The 19678-nt window shown below is 34.2% G+C and overlaps 1 protein-coding gene across 4 annotated transcripts in view; it reads left to right on the forward strand.

Annotated features, from left to right (window-relative positions):
* Positions 1-19678, forward strand: part of SDCCAG8 (SHH signaling and ciliogenesis regulator SDCCAG8) — a 104703-nt gene that overhangs the window by 8843 nt on the left and 76182 nt on the right. For all 4 annotated transcript variants that reach the window (XM_059841460.1, XM_059841459.1, XM_059841458.1 and 1 more), the window contains exons 4-12: positions 2268-2381; positions 2806-2931; positions 3223-3363; positions 4753-4817; positions 6529-6717; positions 8768-8906; positions 11503-11655; positions 13977-14111; positions 17134-17250. In XM_059841460.1, the coding sequence (XP_059697443.1) occupies positions 2268-2381; positions 2806-2931; positions 3223-3363; positions 4753-4817; positions 6529-6717; positions 8768-8906; positions 11503-11655; positions 13977-14111; positions 17134-17250 (1179 nt within the window). The remainder of the gene's footprint in view (positions 1-2267; positions 2382-2805; positions 2932-3222; positions 3364-4752; positions 4818-6528; positions 6718-8767; positions 8907-11502; positions 11656-13976; positions 14112-17133; positions 17251-19678) is intronic.

Below are 19678 nucleotides of genomic sequence, written 5' to 3' on the forward strand. Positions count from 1 at the left end.
GAAGTGGTGGCTTTACTCTCCTTTGCAGCTGTCCTCCATCTGCTTGAGGATATGAAAGTGTTCTGAAGGCAGACCACGTGTAAAGCTCAAAAAAATGTTGAACTGCAAAAGTGCACACATACCAAAAATAAGCCTAAGCCCTCATAAAATATGAGCTTGTCCAGTGACTTACTGGACACTGCAGAAATGCTTCTTGTATAAGAAGAATCCAATTTTCCAAAGGTCAGGGAAAGCAAACTTAGACTATGAGTAACCTTAACCTTTTGCTTTGAGTGATGCTGAAATACCCGATGACTGCTGAATAGTAAATGGCTGCAGGATCTACCGCTAAATATAACATTTCACAAAAACTATACACTTTCCTAGCCTTTACCACACTTCATGCATATAAATTATATTGTTGCAACAAAATTCCCTTTTCTTTCCCATAGATTAAAGTTGCAATAGTCATCAAATTATTAAATCCTTTCTTTGATTACACCCAGACGGTTGTGCAGAAATTTCCCTTTTGCTCTACGCTTTATCACCTGAGGTCAAGGCCCAGCAAGATTGCTTCATATAACAACTGCAGTTCTGCAAGCTGGGTTTTGGCTCACCTAGCTGCACCCAACCTCTGTTCTTGACACTGTTCTTATAGCTGCAGATGTGATGGATTCCTGTTGTCTCCTGCCAGTTTAAAGGATGGCAGAGTTTCTGTAATTCTGTGGTTTAGATGCTTGAGATTTGAGACATTCTGGAAAAGTACAAGGTGGGCCAAATTATTTGTGATGTTGGCAAAACTGTTTGTCACCGTGTTGAATGCTGGCTTCTAGACCTGCTAAGCATTTATATTTTATAAATCCTTTTCAATATTAAGTATTTGAGTGTGAACAGCATTTCCAAGACTCAGGCATAATTGTTTGGTAATTCATACTGATCAGATGTGTCTTTCAGTTCTGATTTTAATATTTGGCCAGATTTTAAATCATACCTCTCCTGACCTCTGTTCTTTCACCCTGTTACACATTGTATTGTGAGAACATTAATTAAAAAATCCCAAATCAATTTACAATCAGTTTGTAACAATTATATTGTTAAAAAGGTAAAAAAAAAAAGTCACAGAGGTCTTTTTGTGTTGAGAATATATACTACCTGTTATTTTCTTTTTAGTGAAAAATTCCTTAGCACTATTGTTTACATTACAGTGATGTTTCTCAGTTTAAACATTAGAACTGTTTTCCAGTGAAAAATAATTTGAATAGAAATGGAGTTTTTCCACAATTTTCTAATACTGCTGTGGTGTAATCTTGTCAGGGAGGCAGCTGGAGGTCTCAGCTGCAAGGTGTTCATTACGTTTTCAGAGAAGAGGGATGGATGAATAGGAGCCAGAGAAACAGATGACTTACAAATATTATCAAGGCTATTTTATATATACTTTAACAAGTGTGGTTCATTTTTTGTTTTTATTTATAAAGTAGTTAGGATTAAGAATTTAAATTACGATGAATTCTGAGTCAATAGAACATGGAGCTTATGTCTACTGAGCTAGGCAGAATATGTGGCAAATTTGGAATTCCTTCTCTAAAGGGATGTTTTTTCAGATAGGTCTGGGTGTCCTCTATTTTTCTCTGCAATCCTGGTTCCAGATATCTCAAGAGTGTCCCCCTCTTTATAAGCCAATACTTATATTTGGTATAATTGGATTGTAAGGTTTTAGTTGCTAGAAACTTTCACCTCACCTGAATTTAAGGATTATACCTTTATAAGCATTGGATAAGGAATTTTAATGCATTGCTGTAGATAAGATAACTAGTACATGTAATAGCCATTAGTAACTTGGTTTGCTTTTTTTAATTTTGTTTTGTGGAATTTTTGTTCACATTTGGTTTGTGGTTTTTTTTGTTTTTGTTTTTGTTTTCAATGGTGAATATTTCAAAAGTAATATTTAAAAACAAGGATGTAGTTTTCTGAATCTTTGATCTCTTTTAGACCTCAATTATATTTAGGAAATATATAATGGAATTTTTTTTTGCACAAAAAGGCATGTTTGTGACCCAAAATCATAGGTGTTAGAATTGTGTGAGTTTCAAAAATAGGGATATGCATAAAGATAGTTGTTTTCCTTCAGAAGTGTGAACTAGTGTTAATGAAGAAGACTCCATTAACAATTCTGTGTGCATTTTGAAGCTTTACCAGAAAACTGTAGGTTGTATTCTGCGTGCAAGCAAGATCTTACTGCAGTAATGGAAAACCAGAATATAACACATGTTGTTCTTTACTTCCTTCAGAAGCCCCCAGAAGCTGTGCCTGCAGATTTACCAGCCCTTTCTGATCTTGTTCCTATAATCACGGATCAGTCACAGTACATTAAACATTTGGAAGCAGAAGTGAAGTTTTACAAGGTATCAGATAACTTATTTCACCTACTGAAACCCTGGTCCCCCAAATGTGCAGAACTGCATTAAAAGCAGCTTACATTTAGATTTGAGATTTATTGCTGTAATGGCCAAAACTGAGCCAAATGCAGTTCAGTACTTACCCTGTGTCTTGGTGTCTGGTATTTAAGGGTCTTTAAAAACATTTTTACATCCTGTCACAAATACAAATAAGCAATTTTTTGAAAAGATTTATAGCAATTTAAGCTGCAAAAATACAAAATCTCTCTTTTGCCACTTCTTAGTCTCTCTAAAAGGGTTAAAATATTTGAAAATGTTAGTAGGGTTAAAATATTTGAAAATGTTAGTCTAGACTCTTGATCTCAAGATGCATTTCAATATTGATAGTCATGTTAAGGAACCATTTAAATGTAATTCCTTCATCCTGTAGGAGGAGTTGTGTGGGGTGAAAGATCAAGAACAGGCAGTTTTACTTGAAAATGAGCAACTCCATCAGAAGCTGAAATTCTTAACTACAGAATACATGTTGAGAGAACAAACTCTTCTTGATGCCTCAGTAAGTTTTTATTTTTTGTTGCTTTAATCAGTGCTCAAGGATCTGGCCAGATTATTTTTATGGAGGGGTATACAAATGATTGTCTGCAAATGGAATTTTAGTCAAAAATTTAATGAGAATTTGTAAATATGGATTTACAAATGTAAATATGGATCGTAGGTTGCTGACCTAATTAACTTGTTTATTGGTTCTTATATTCTACTGAAGATTATAAGATTCAATACTTAAGTAACTTTGTTTAAAAAACCAGTCTGCATAATCATAACTGAAGCATTAATACTTTCATTTTAGGCAAGTACTCAGAAATCCTGGCTTGTAGGTGGTAAAGACTGTAGCACACACCAGCCTGTCACCTCCTCACTGGCACATAACAAAGATCAGGCTTTTATGGCAGCAGCTTCTGGAGACAAAGCCAGATGGCCTGTAGAACTGGTTGGTATCACCTTTCTTCACAGACCCCTACCTTTGCAAAACTGTTCAGCGTTGTTGTTCCAATTCTGATGATCAGCTTTTAACAGACACAGGAGAAGTTTTAGTTGACTGAACCTTAATCTGAGCTCAAATTTTATTCTCTTAAAACTTATCTTCTCATTATACCCTAATTAATATTATTGTGCAGTTAGGCACAGATGGCAGGTTGTATCTGCATGATGACTTCCCAGAGACAATTCTCGTTTAAAGTTGATGGCTTCACTGTACTTGGGAGATTCTTAGGAGTAACACAGCACCCAAGCAGGTGGAAACTAGCTGGTGTAATTTATGTAGCCCTCCACACAAGCTCTTTTCATAATGAGTTGTTCTGCTCCTGGAGCAGTTCAGGCTCAGTAAGGTACAAAAGCAGTTTTGTGCAATCTGCTTTCCCTTGGATGAATTACACACCTTGTGCTTTTAGAGATACAGAGGAGTCCTAGTAATTTAGAGATTATGTTGTTTATTCCTGTATTTTTAGTTTCAGAGGATATTCATTTTCCTTTTGCTCTGAAGTAGTGGGGTAGTTTTGCTACCTTTTAGGAAAAAATTTGGCTAATTGAAAAGTTTTGATATTCATGTGCAATTGTGTACTGTGGAATTTATATGGTACTTTAACTATATGGGATTTGAGTTTTTTTCATAGAAATATATAGTTTTGGTGGTTTTTGTACTATTCTTTTATAGCTGAAGACCTCAGTGATCACTGATGCCTGCAGTTGTTTGGAAGCAGTTTTTTAACTGTAATTGCTATTTTCTTCATCTGCCACATTTAAATCAGGAGAATTATGTTGCTTGTTCTAAGTGTCATAGTGAGCTAACTTCATTCTAAGTGTCATAGTGAGCTAAATTTGTAGTGCTTTATCTGGTTTTGTTATCACCATTGTATTTAACATGGGTGTGGTTGATTCATATACCTAGTTCTTCACCAGGTATATGAAGAGTAACTCACTGTTTTATGAATAAATAGCCTGTGTACTTGAAGTTCTTCATCATTATGTATTAAGTTCTTAATAATTATGTATTAATATCTGCTGACTTGTGGGAAAGCAGGAGCAAACTCGATACATGATTATCAGTTTCTGTGAATCATTGTAGAGAACTGAGGAATGCAGTTGGAATTGAAACAATTTACCATATGAGGATCTGGCAAAAAACCTTATTTAGAAACAAAAAATGGGAGGGTTGTTCACTTTTTAGACTTCCAGAAAAGTGAAATATTTAGGTTTCTCTGCCACTAGTATTTCAACAGGTTTATGTCCTTGGGGGAAAAGAATGTGGGTAAAGTCTAGGTTTATTTATAAAGACTATTATGAAGAAAGCAAGACATATCTTCTCCCATCTTTTCTAAAGGAGAATCTGAAACTTCTTTATCAAGAAAAGGTCAATATCCTTGATGCTCAAATACAGTCTCTAAGGTAAAGCTAATTTTTTTTTCTTAAAATAATCCTTAAAAAATTGTCGCTGCATAACAGCATGGACCACTCTTAATCTGAATTTAATGTTGTGTCTTCTGATAGTGTCCCTAAAAACTGGTTTTCTGTTAAGTTCTCTCAAATATTAATGAAGCAAAATTCAATGTACTGCTTCTTTATAGAAACAGTAGCAATATAAAACATCTTATCTTTTTTACCCTCTTTCTCCTAAGAAAGGTCATGTAAGATAGACCACTCAAAGAAAAAGAGGTTACAATTTTAACTTGTGTGACAACTTCCATAATTAGCTACTTTCTACTACTGTTTAATCATGTTCTTCCCTAAATAAATTATGGTTTCATATTTTTGAAGATGCTAGATGTTCTGTGTGTAAAAAGAGTTATTGGTAGGGAGACAAGTTAAGAAAATGCTTTGGTGAAACCTGCAAAATGCAAAGCCAGTTGTCTTAGTGAAGATAAAGGAAGATCTTTAATTTCAATCCAATTTTTAATTCAAATTAAAATTATAATCCTTTTTTTTTCCACCTTGGCCTCAAGTGTGCTCAAAAAATAATTATTGGAGGCTAAGGTTGTCTCAGAAGTTCCTCAAGTACATTATTCAGCCTGTGATTTCTCCTAAGAGGCGTGATCTTGTAAACAGGAAGTTCTGCAAAACTAAATTTTATTGAAGTGACAAATTATATTGCGTTCAGTGATATAATTCTTTCTTCCCTTTTAACTTCAAGGATGAATGTACACAGGACTTGCTGATTTGTGTCTAAAACTTTCCAACAATAGGTTTGTTGCACCATGACTGTCTAAGGATATAGGCAGAGCAAATTCTGTTCAGGTTATAGTGGGTTATATGCAATAGACCAAGTACTAAAATTGGAAAAAGTGCACAGAAGATTTTCCAGATGGAAATAAGAATGCACGCAGTGTATATATCATGTGCACAGTAAATCCAATGCAACCAGAATGTGTCAGACTTCCTGAGTGTGTGCTGCCCAGATGGCCTGCATAACAAACCCAAAGCTTTGGATTCATTGCGCAATTTGTCAAATTGATTTATATGTGCACAGTGTGCGTTTGTCTGGAACTTCCTGATGTTAACATTCCTATTGCTTGCGATCCCCCCAGCCTGACACATGCTTGGAAATTCTGGAGAAATTTCTTCAGAGCACCTGGTAAAAATTTTGGAGACAAGTAAAAAACTTAGGCTGTTTTTCTGCACATGTGTTTGACCTCAGGTTGTGTATATTGCTGGATCTGAGTGAATGTGCTGATTCTTGTCTAGGGAGTAGAGAACAAATATGAAGTTAGTGATGTTATTAATAAAAGCAACAAAAAATTGTTAGAGATTTGAAATATTTATACAGCTGACTTTTTTTTTCCTAATAATGAATATTATACTCTGTTCAGACAAAATGTAAGCCTACAGGTTTTTCATCTAATAAATTTGTTTAACTTCAATATTTTCTGATAATATGGGGGAAGAAACAAATGAACACAGTACTGTTTTGTCTATTAATAATTTTGATTGGGCAGTTCAACTGTTATTTCTCTGTTAAAGTCTTCCTTATCCTATTGAAATGTGTAAAATACTGTTCATTGCAGGGATTCTTACAGTTCTTTTTAGGTTGCATTTGTAGTTAGATATCGTATATGAATATGACTTGTAGAAATATCTAATTTCACAAACGTCTTCTTTCTAGAAAAGACCTTTCAGAATCTCAGAAGACATGCAAAGATTTGGAAGGAAGGCTGAAACACCAGAAGTCACTGTTTGCAGCCAGGAATTCTGGCCAGGTTGGTGGTCTATGCCTGAACTGTGCCCAGCACGAGGCCATTCTTGCACAGACTCACTGTAATGTCCACGTGCAGACCATCGAGAGGCTGACAAGGTAGGTACTGGGGGTATGGATTTGTGTTGGAAGCATGGCTGCTTGCATTAAACCTTTTAAGTCTCAATGTGCTGGGTTACATTCGTAGAGAGACATACATTTCTGGAACAATACACTCCCAAGCTGGAGTCATAATGCTGAAATCTGTGAATGTAGGTCCCAACCACTTCAAAATCCACAATAGCTTTGCTACTTACTTCAAGTGGGAAAGAATTTTAGTTGTTAAAATGTAATTATGATACCTTGGGCTGACCAGGTAATGAGACAATTTACAGTCTATTTCCTGTACTTTTTGTACAAACAAGTCCTTCACACTGTCAGCACAAATATTATGCAAGTCCATGCATTTTGATTGGTTTTTGCAAAAGTTCATTATAATTATGTAGTTGGAAGTTTGTCTGGCTCCACTATATTCTCTTTACCTCTGAGGAACTTGTTAGATACATCAACAATAGGTTGTGTGCTTGGGGTAGAAACCCCTGTAGTAGTTCCTCTCTGACTACAATAAGACAGGGAAAAGAATTTCCATTGGACAAAAATAAATGAAATTATTTGTTGCACCCTTTTTTTAAAAAAAGTACAGCTTTTATTTAAATATTTTTTAAAAATCACAGCTATATAGGCTGGATATATGTAATTCAGGGATTCCAACATTAAATTCTTTTCCTTAAAGAATTCTTTCAGTTAATTAATCTTCAAAAAAACTCTCCCTTTCTACTTGCTAGTAATAATGATAGGATACTGTAACTTTCTCAAAGTTTGTAAACACCCTATTTATTATCAGATCTATTTATTATCAGATATCTGAAGCTCCTTGGAATTTCTGAAGTATTAGAATGAGCTTGAGATGAAATAGTGGGCCGATTAGAAGCAGGGAGACTAAAGGGGCATACAACATATATGTACTTGGTCAAGTGGGTGCTATCCCTCTGCACTAGGTGGTTACTGCCAGGATTTATGGGGTTTTTTTCCTATTATCAAGTCCAAAAATTTCCTGGCAAAGCTCTATTGCTGAGAAGTCATGTTTCAAAATCTGCTTTTGTAACAAAAGTAATTATTTGTCACAGATGTTGGAAAATATGAACATACTGTAAATCAGTACATTCTTGTCATCTTATATTACGGTGAGCTTGAAATAAAAGATTTGAATTGACCTTTTTATTTATCTCAAACCATTATTTCATTTGGAGGTTTAAAAAAAATCTAAAAGTTACCTCCACTTGTGATGCAATTTATTAAAAACAAGGGTGTTTCAGTAGGAATTTTCAAAGGAACTTTATCCATTTCAAAAATGAAATGAAATTTCAAAGTTTGACTGATAGGTCTCTGGCAAATACAAAAAAAGCTACCATTTTACACAACATTAAGAACACAACAGTTTTCAGACAGAATCTTGAGCTGCACCTAATCCACAGACAACACATAAAACTTAATTTAAAAGCTTTTAACATGTCCCAATAATGAAAAGGTGAAGTCAAGTATTACAGTTTTACCAGCTCTGCTTTACCATTTAGTATAGATTTTAGTCTTAGTGCAGAGTTGTAGAATCCAGGTGTCCTATTGTTTGGCTTAGTTCCAGTTTGCAGCAAATGGATTTAGATTTTTCTTTGATATACTTAGAGATTACTTGTTGAACCTAACCCTTCCTTTTTAATATTTTTCCCTCTTGTACATTTAATCAGAGTGTAATTCCATACTGCCTTTATTTTATTATTTGCATGGATCCCCATTTTGTTATGTCAGCAGAATGTGCTCAGCTTCTGTACATTGATGACTTGGGATCTGCTGTCTTTACTGGCAGTTTCTCTAATGGTCCATCCTTTTAAAATGAAGGACTGGTTGTCAAGCTAATGATATTTTCAGTATCTGCCAAGCTTGCAATATGCTGTCTTTCACGCATGAGTTTTAGTTTTGCTTTGCTTACCACTTTGCTTAAGCCTTTCATCTGTATGTATTTTATATTTGGTATACCTGTTGTTAGGGATTTTTTCTCTTACAAAAAGAAATAGAAGAAGTATCTGGGTTGGTTTTTTTTTTTTTTAATATGCAGAGAAAGAGATGACTTGATGGATGCACTTTTTTCAGTGAGACAAAGCATAAAAGAGATGCAGCAAAGAGAATCTAACGCTTGTAAGCAAGTTGAACATGCTGTGCAAATGGCAGAAGAGGCCAATTTTGAAAAAACAAAGGTAAATCCAACACGAAATTAGAGCTTTTTTAGTGTTCCAATCTAATGCAAATGTTAATTAGTTTTCAAGCTAATGAGAGAATGCATGCATAAGACCTTTGTCATATTTTAAAATAATGCACCATGTGACTGTTTCTGAGCAGTAATATGAATTCTATATTCAAGTTCTTAAATTTTCATCAATACTATGAGGAGTGCTGCATTTTTTAATTGATGTACTTTCACAGCTAGGTGATATAAATTGAAGTGTATAATTTTCAAAGATATTCATGATATGTAAGAGGATAATTTTGACATCACCCTTCTGACCTACTCTGGAAAGAATAGCTAAAATATTTACAAACAGTTCTTTTTTGCCTGAGATGACAGCAGTGCAAGAACTGATTGACTATCAGAGCTCTTTGAAGATGAGAAGCCTTGTCTAATGCTAAGCTTGTCTAAACTTCTGGTGTTATGTAAATAATAGTGATAAAACCAGTTTTGATCTAATGCTTCTGTTAGCCCTAGTTCTGTACACAATCACCCTATATTCACCTAAATTATTTCCTTGATAGTTAGTGACATCTACTGTACTATTAGTGAATTACTGTGGAGTTGAGAGAAGGCTGCTTTGGTTGGTTTTCATAATTGAATACAAACAAGATTGATGTAATTGTTCTATTGATAAAATTGGTGGTTTTTATCCAGTGCTGTAAGAGAAGAGTGTGTGCTTGTAGGGTTGTAGGTTGAAGTGCTACCAGTTTGTCTTCAAGGCTGAATAGTAGTCTGGGGTTTTTTTCATGCCACTGTTTTAATATGAAAGAACAGGAAAAAAAATTTTACTTACAGTGCATTAATTTTGCCTTTTTACAAGTACTGGTATACCTTTTGGTAAGTACAAATCATCCTTTTTTTCCCCCTGTCCTATTCTACTCTTAAGTGCTCTTTTTCTTGATAACTAGCATGGAATCCAATAGAACAGTCCATGTAACAAAAATGAGAATTAACACATCAAATTTTCAAATACTATAATTGCAATTTCATCAGCCTGTTGTCCCAAAGTCTAACCTCAGGTGCTTATAATTTGAAACCACCATTTCTTCTTGTCTTTTGGTTGTCTCTGTAGTTTTTGGCCTCTTGCTTATTGCATAGAGCAGGAAGGAGATTTGTTTAAGTTTACATAATTGAAGCAAAATCAGGAATAGATTTTTGACACAAAAGTCATAAAATAAAAATTGTTTGAACTGCTCTTTGTGTAGTCAGGACAGTGGAGCTAACAAAATACACATTTCTTCTTGAAATGCAACTAGTGCAACTACTTTCTTCTAGAGTGCATTGGTCTAGATGTCTGCCAAGCTGCAGCAATTTTAAGCAGGCACTTGTTTGCTGAAGCTGATGATTCTTTCCTACAGAAAAGGATTCAATGCCATAACAGAGGGATTCTCTCGCCAAAAGAGGATCCCACAGAACTGCCATAAAACTAATGGGGACTGTTAGAGCATTCTCTAAAAATCATGGTTTAACTTGTTCCCTTCAAGAATAGTCTGAAGCCAAAAAAAATTGAACACAGGGGATTTGCTTTGAGTGAAAGAAAAATAAGCAGTTTAAGAAAAAAAAAAATTGAAAATAAAGGGTAATGAGTTAGAATTCCTAAAGGGAGGTTACTCTAGCTTCTTTGAAGCAGAATATGCTGGATATCAGTGGAAGGTTGAAATTAAATCTAGTTTATTCATAGGCTAGCAAAGCTCTCTTCAGGGTCCTTTGAATACTTGGATTTACTTGTAATGGAGTAGTGTATTTCTGATTTAAACTGGCATAACACTCAAATTCAACACTTGGGCAGAGAAACAGCAGCAGAAATAGATAAATATCATCTTTTTTCCCCCAGCATTTTTAGAAGATAGCGAAGACAGTGTTTTGAGAATGTTCTTGAACTTACTTTTTTTTCTTTTTTGACAGAAAACCTATCTATAACCCTATATTTTAGCACACAATTAAGCAATTAAGCAGTACTTTATGAGGTAATTAGTAGAATTAATTTTTGACAAACCTGAAACTTATTTATCAAACTTTTTTTTGTATCTTCACTGACTGCTTTCAGGTTTCTTAGCGTTCTGCACTCAGTAATTCACTTCAGGAGAAGACTAAGTGGAAGTGCATACATTTTATTCATTTTTCCTTCAGTTCTTTAGTTAGACAGCAACCATTGTATTTGCAAGGAGTCAAACACTGGAGGCTGATTCTAGTGATGTGCATTCAGGAATTTCAAATTTTAAAAGTAAGGCAAGTAATCATAGTTTTACAACAGCTACTTATTTGGAAAACACACACAGAAAAATTCTTCCACCTTTGCCATTATTCCTAAAAGCAATTACATTTCTCAGTTACAGTAAGGCATGTTAAACATACAAACCTACCAACATATACATCTGTTTTCATTTTGTTAGTCCTGTTCTAGATGTTAACACAGTAGGATATGCATAAACATAATTAAAAAATGCATTTAAAAGAAAAGACATTTCTAATAGCAAACTGGTTTCTTTGAAGGTATTAAATGAATACCATGTTTATTTAAGAAACGTAGGTTTCTTTCACTTAAGCAAATTGGGATTTTTTAGGCTCTAGTCCACTGTGAACAACTGAAAAGTGAGATGGAACGACAGAAGAATTATCTTGAAAAGGAGTTGGCTGCCCAGCTAAATAAGAGGGCTGATGAAAAAGAAGCACTGCGGCAGGAAATGAAGAAGGAAAGGGAGGACTTGGCAGCAATGGTATGAGTTGGTTCTTTCTCTGTTTGTGTATTACAATGAGTGTATCATCCTCTTTAAACTTCATTTACTTGTCTTTTTTTTTAGTTTTGGGTGTGAGAACTCAGTCACTTCTACCATTTCTTTAAAGCAGTGGTAGATAAGTGATGTTTTTAGTTTGAATAACTGGGTTTTGTGCTATGTCACTAGATACATACTAGGTTGGTGATGTTATGCACTTTATTTTAGTTTGCATTATATTTTTAATGCACTGTGTCCGAGTAAGAAAGGGTTAAGTAATATGTGATGCAAGGTTTGTACCTAGTTTTTTAATAAAAATTATTATTTAGTTTGCCATGGCAAGCTTTCAGAAGTTAGCACATCAAATTTAGGATTCTTTGCTACTTTGATCTTATATATACATTAATGTTACAATATCATAATTTCAAAATGATCTTATCATATGTTTAGTTTTCCCACCTGCAGAAATGTGTTGGAATCTCTCTTCTCACTCTTAGTAATGTTTATAAACTCTCTGAGACAGAATCTGTCTCATCATTTATGCCACGACCATCGTGATAGTCTTGATAACCTTGTTTTAGGCTTCTAGATGCTGTTGTAATTTGAGTATAAAACATGAAGGTTTTCTGCCCAATGGAGTCTACAGAGGAAAGCTCAAGCTAACAGCAGTAAGCCTGTGATAGAGGAGGCATTTCTAAGGTGATTAAAATGGGAAGAAATGTAGAGAGACAAATACTTCATGAATTAGTGGTTTTCGCTTTTTTGATCTGCAACATCTTCAACCATTTATAGGGGAGGTTTGAAAGCAACAGAGTCAATTTCTTTCCTGACTGAACACTTTTTCTTATTTTTTGGGACTCTTTTATAAGTTGCATGTATTATTTCTAAAAATTTGGAGAGCACAAACTGAGCAAAATAAACCATTTAAGTGTGAATAAAAAACCTTCTTTGACTCCAATTCCAGATACCAAACAGATATTAAGCACAGTGATAGGGACTAAGTGATCTTTAAGTGTGTGAACTGATCATCAGTGATCTGTTGCCAGGGAAACTGAAATTAAAGAAATAATCTTCCACTGGAGACATTATTAAGCAATTCCTTGTTTGACTTCTTGCTATCTATTATAAGTTATCCTGTTTATGAAGTTAGTTACTTTATTATAGAGTTGATTTAAAGCAGTGTATTCACTCCAAAATGCAGCCTATTAGACAAGCATTTCATACTTTTTTTTGGTAGAATATTTCACTCCATGTCATGACATTAGTTTGTATTTCATCACCCACTGAAATGTGTTTTACTGGAACCAATTCCCACTTTAAGTAGTTGTGCACTTTTTTTTCAATAAATCCTGCACATACATTAAACAACACATAGTGACACTATGATGATGTCATGCCTGGTAATTAAAGAGATGGGATGACTTTGTAGAAAATGATGATCTATGTTAATGATTTACACCTACGTATGATTAACTACTTTTATGTTTTAGGATTATGAGGTGGTAGAAATGGCATACTGTGGATCAAGTCAAGATTCATTTCAATATTTTACTGCTTACTTTATGAAATGGTTTGTTTGAAGGGGAGAATTGGCATGATAGATAAACCAGGTGGATGTACAAGAAGTGAAAAATAGTTATGAATATATAATCCACTAGGTTTGGCTTTGAATTTCTGAAAGTTAACCTAGAACTGTCAGACACCATTATTTCCACTTATATTAGTAAGCTTCAGGGCTAAACAGCTGAAGGTTCACTGTCTCTGTTTTATTGTTACATTTTTTAATCATCCAGCAAAATTTCATCTGAATTACATTAGAATTTTTAATATACTAATTCTATATGAGTTTTTCACTACAGTATGCTTTGATCTATAGTGTTGAAATGTTTTCTGAACTTGAAAATTAATTTAAGATCTGTGCTTGCAACAACAGTTTTCTTTAGAGGGGAACATGATGTGATTTGAATCAATCTACATAAGGATGGATAAGAAGGTGTTAAATAGTAGTCTTACATTGCAAAACTAATGTAGCCAGCTGCTTCTGACACCTTGTCCATATTAACAATCCTGGAGACTAGTGCAGTTGATGAAAAGTTTCAAATAAACTACCGCATGATAAATAAATTAAAAACAGTGAACCCATTAATAAAATAATGTAGCCATATTCTGGTTTATTATTATTAATATAGGATATCTTTTTATTGTACATGCTTTAATGTTATGTATTTTGAATACATACAGTTGCTTTTGAGGAGAAAGTTCCACAAGAGTTTGATCTGTGGTTGGTCAAATTGCATCATTTCAGTGTTCTTGGACTTTTTCAGGTGACAGCTTTGTCTACGGATGTGGCTGTTTTGGAGGCTCAAATAGAGAGAATTACAAGGGAAAAGAATTCTCTAGCTAACCAGTTAGAAGAATCACAGTGCCAGCTTGCATCTCATGAAATGGAGATGAATAAGGTAAGCACATTTATAAAGGAGCATTGAACTTGTTTTTCCTTTTCCATAGAGAAGAGAATCTTTACCTAGTCCATTTTCCTCTGTTTTGGTAAGGAATGTGTGGTAACTGTAGACTTCATCTCAACATCCCAGAGGCACTACAGCTATTCCAGTTGCAGGAGTAAAAAAATAACTTTTTCCATTTCCAAGTCTCTTTGTCATGCAGACGCTAACTTTTCTATTTTGCAGCCTATGAGGGTCACTATTTAAAACACTATCTCAGTGTTTCAGTAAAGAACTGAGTTCGGTCTGAGTGAGACAGCATAGACTTCAACAGTGTCCTCAACTGCCACCTGTGGGACTTGCAGTGCTACAATAAAAGGAGCTATATCAAATCACAGGTTTTCAAGTTCTTTCCTTTAGATTTTTATGTAGTATACTGCTTAATTCAGTACTATTGATAGTAGGGCTCTTACAAAGGCATCTTCTAGTTAAGAATTACAGCCTAACATGCATCTTGTGTAGATCATCACTCCTGGGTGCCTTCTTTTGCACATTTCTCAATCAATTAGAGCCTTAATGGGGGTTATAACATGAGAAACAAAAAAACCCCAACTTATTACAGCCTCTTGAAATGTCTGTATTCCTTACCAATCATCCCAGAGCTCATCCTACCTCCCCAGTTGGTAACTGCAAGGATTTGAGTAGCAATTTATTTTTTGGTCCTCTAGAGATTTCAGGAGAGGTTTTCAACAGTTCCTCTCTTCCCCTGCCACCCTGGCTGATAGAAAGGGGCAAAAGTATTGCAGAAAATTCACAGCAAAAAGTCATCCCAACTTACTAGAAACTTTATTTTAATTTTAACTGCAAGACAAATGAGTATATTAAAAATGTCAGAATGGTTTGATCTACCAATTCTGGAACATACTTCTCGTCTCTCAAGCTGGGTTCACAGATCACTAGCACCAATTACAGGGGTGAGGAGGTTGTGAAAGAGGCAGTAGGTGCTGAAAAGAACAATTTTGCATCCTACCAATTTGAAGTTACCTCTCTGGAGATGATACTGTGGTTCTAGTCCCTGCTTCAGTTCATGTTAATACAAAATTGAACAGGTGGTCACTTTGCAATCGTCTTTGAATTGCACTGTTCTGAGAGATTGGAAAACTTCATTTGTGTCCCTATACTAAACTGAGAAGTCTTGAAAATCCTGGAGGAACCTCCCAACCACTAAGCTGACAGGACTGTGTGCATCACCCTGACATTTTCATTGGCTATGTGACATCTTTGCTTGTGAATCTGACTCCTTGTTTCCATACTCAGTTTGCCATTATTAAAAACAGCAAATAACAACACTTAAGTTATGAGTTTTATCCAAAATTTTGGTTTTTTTCATGCACCAGAAGTCAGGGAAAGAAAAAATGGAGTGAGGCTCTATTTCCTTCATTCTTGAGGAGACTGAAAAATCCATTATTAGGACAGCACCATCTGCTGATTCTTCTGTGTTATTCCCTTTGTGCAATGTGTGGAGGAGCTGAAAGAGAAGATTGCTGTATTTTTTTTTAATTTCACTTGCAGGAAGTGACATATTGCATTTTGTTACATCCTTCAGATAAAGGAAGAAGGAGGTAGAAATCCAGGGTTTGCAAGCTATGCAGTTGCATCTCAAGATTTTTTTTACTTGCATATAATATTTTAGTGTTTAAAAGATGCTTCAGAACTTTGCCATTCTTCAGAGCATTTGCTGCTTTGGGTTATTTGAAATGGATAAATTCACAGGTTGTCCTTTGAATTTATAAGTGATGCTGCTTATTGGAAGTTACAATGGTTTAATTTTTTCCTAGAGTGATTTCATTGCAGAATCCATATTTACATTTTCCCTACCTTTTTTATAAGGAGAAAAAAAAAAAAGTAAAAATGAGAAGAGGCATAAGACTGAAAAACATAAATTAATTTGGATTGTAGAATATGTGAGAAGGTTTTTTTGAGAAGCACAGAGGATTGTAGCAGCAAATTAAAAGGATGTACATTTAAGGAGCAAGTGCTGAGAGAATATAAGCAAGGCAGGAAAGTAGAGTGAGTTGGAAGGAAAGTTGACTAAGAGGAGCTATGAGTAAACACATTTGCATTCTCACTAAGGAATGTGCATGTATTTGGTTGGTTAATTAAGGTGAAATGAACAGGCACAAATTGGAGGTGATGGCACAGGGTAAGAACAAAAAGGGGACAGCTTAGATTGAAAATTGGAAGAATAACAACCCTGCACAGCAGTAAAGTTATGTGAAAGGGATTAGGGATCTTCTGGTTTTGTTTTAGCTTTTTTTTATTTCTTTCACTTTCTCTTAACCCCTTCACATTTCTCTGAAGTTGATCCCAGATGGAAAGGATTGAGGGGATAATATAACAAACACTCCAACAGCAGAGAATAATTGTCTTGTGTAGAAGTGATTTCCTGAAATGTTACTTTGATCCATTTCTTCTGGACCATGTATCCATTTAAATTAGACTGGTTTTTTTAAAGAATTGATCTTCGGTTTGCAGTAAGTTTGTAATGCTCTGATGAAACTTTGAAAATTATTGTGTTAACATTTAAACAATTTCTTTCTCAGCAGTGTAAAATTGGCAAGTTAAAATACACCTTTAATTAGGAGTCTGATAGATGCTTTACTTCTAGGTTTTGAAAGTGTTGACATAGACTTTCTTGGGATTTTACAGAGAATGAGAGAAGAGTAAAAAACCAGCAACTGTCATTTAACTGTAGAGATAGATAGATATTTATAACATAAGCATTTATACTTAGCAAAATCTTGATCCAAATATATTTGAATCTAGAAGGTAGTGCATATGTCAAAGTTAATGACTATATATAGAATTCAGATCCACCTTTCTATGTAAAAACATTTACCATTTGTAGACCTAAAATAGCTGTAAATTAAAAATATGTTGCATTTCAATGACCTGTAGAGGGCACCAAAAGATCTAATTGCAAACCCTGGGCTATGGATTCTTCAAGCTAACAGATCATGTTGTCTGTGTAATCTAACAGGTGTGTGGAGAAATGCGCTATCAGTTGAATCAAACCAAAATGAAGAAGGATGAGGCAGAAAAGGAGCTCAGAGAGTACAGAACAAAAACTATAAGGGAGCTTGAAATTAAGGACCAGGTAAGAGATAATACTGCTATAACTTTGCAGTTATTAGTTGCCTAAGTAGGGTTTTTTCAGAAGCTGGAATGATTCATTTTTCTAATAGTGGTCATTTATTACTGTTAAATGGTTTAAATTAATGGCAAAAAGCCAGCTTTTACTGCTAAATAAATACCTCTTGGTTATCTTAATCTTGTTTTCAGCCCTGGTATGTTCAGTTTTGCGCATCACTCATTCCATGATTTCATATAGAATTACTCTATCATATTATTCATACCAGCTACTTAAATTCTATGTACTGCATACATGTGTTTATACACTTTTTCTCACAAATAAATCCACACATAATTACCTATACATGCAGCCTAACAGAACATTAAAGGCTTTAAGCATAACCTAATGATGCCAAAAATGAAAATTATTTATCTTCCAATTTCTTTAAAGATTCAATGTTACTGAATTATGGGATTCATAGGAAAGTTTAAAAAAACAAAACCAAAACCAAAGTAGCCTTCTAGAAAAAAAAAAATTATAGAAGGAAAGTCCACTTGGTATTAACTGTTGCTTATCTAAAACTGGGATTTATATTAATACAAAAACCAGTATTTGCCTTACAGGTAGTCTGTAAGAAAACATCCCATGCAGTAGGAAAGATTATTAGAGTAACCTGCAACATACTTGGCAAACAGCTTGAACAGGTGTAATCTGCATCTTTTGAAGTGCCCTTTTTCTTGAGGTTCTATCCATTTTTCTCTAGGACTTCAAACTTTAAGTATTCATTCTTAAGTTTTGATTTGCACATAAGAGTCTTCTGAATACACAGATATATAAGATGCACATGAGGATTATTTTTTTAATATGCCTTTTGTTATTTGAGCAGCCTATCCAACACATTTTGAACCATTCTTTTTCTTTTAAATAACTGAACAGATCATTCCCTGTATAAGAATATATGTAGGGGTAAAATGAAGTATTTCAAAAATTAAATTTTTAATTATCAGTGCCTCAAAATCTGCATGTAGGACAATAAGTTTATTAACTTAATAGTACAAGCTTAGTCTGGAAGCAATATTAATTCAAGGTATAACGAAAATATATGTAAAATCCAAAGGAGGAGCTTATTAGGTGAAATAACCCTTCAACATGTATAGAAAGTGATACAGCGCAGAAGAAGAGAAGTCTTAAAGAGTTTTTTTTTTAAAAGGTTTGCTTTTTTTTTCACTCCTGCATCCTTTAGGCCTAGGGATACTGAAAAACAAAAAACAAGCTTGTCGTCTGTGTCTTGACAGATATCACAGATAAAAGAGTTGGCATAATCTTGGCATACAAATAAAACAGGATGTGTTTAATAAAATACTTGAAGAAGTATCTTGGATTATAAATCCTGTTCTCCAACTTGCTTGAGGATTGCCTTTTGAACAAATTACAAAATTTCACAAAATATTTTAACCTCATGTGATGACATACTGGTATTTTAATCAGTGGAGCTGAATACACTGAAATGTGGTGATTTATAATTTGATATAAAGTGAAATTAGGGAGAGTTCCTATCAGCAAAAATTATTAGATAACTAGATAAAGATTAGATATTCAGTAATTATGTTATTGTGTTGTTCAAATATGATTGCTGGTCCTTCAAAAAAAAGGAAAACAAACAATTTTGTAATTCTCAGACTCAGGATCTAGCAGCTGTTTTGTAGCTGTGGCTCCAGTAACCCAAAAAGTTCTGTATACGTCCTAGGATTATTTAACATGCTAAAGGCAGCCCAAGAAGAGTGTTAGAGTGCCTTGTTCTGTTGTTGCCTGTTGGCTTGGGATTTTTAAATCAAATTTTAACAAATGTTAATAAGTTATTGCAAATTATTTTGTTTTAAAAAAATGAAAACAGTTCATTGCATCTATTTTTGTATTTAAAGAAAACCTGAAATGTTTTATCTTATGTGGGACTGAATAGCAAATATTAATTGTTCTTTGGTCTCTCAGCCATGACCTGACCTTCTGGCTAAGAGATAGAGCTGATACTTTCCTTGGCCACCATCTGTTCATAATAAATACATATTTATTTTTTTTAAGTAGAGAGACAATAATGTAGGAGTATTTTCATGCTATTCTGTATTAAATGATAATTTTTTTTCTCTTTTAAAAACAAGGGATCATGTTTGGGATTGCCTTTTAATATATTCAGAGCAAGTTTACTGTTTCTTGAGGTATAATTGTATTATTAATTGTGCTGTGGATAAATTTCAGTTTTGAAGATATTTTTTAGTTTACGTGGAGTGACTTTTAAAAAAGGATTAAAATTATTCGGGTGTGTCAGAATAGGCAGAAAGCCCCACAAGTACAATTTAGGGTCACCAGATACATATATCTGTATGTCAAGTAAATACAGATTGGTATTTATCATATGCTGGTATTTATAAATCTTATTCAAAATTGAACTTAGACC

Source organism: Haemorhous mexicanus, chromosome 3 (assembly GCF_027477595.1).
Source record: "Haemorhous mexicanus isolate bHaeMex1 chromosome 3, bHaeMex1.pri, whole genome shotgun sequence".
In the NCBI taxonomy this organism is placed as follows: Eukaryota; Metazoa; Chordata; class Aves; order Passeriformes; family Fringillidae; genus Haemorhous; species Haemorhous mexicanus.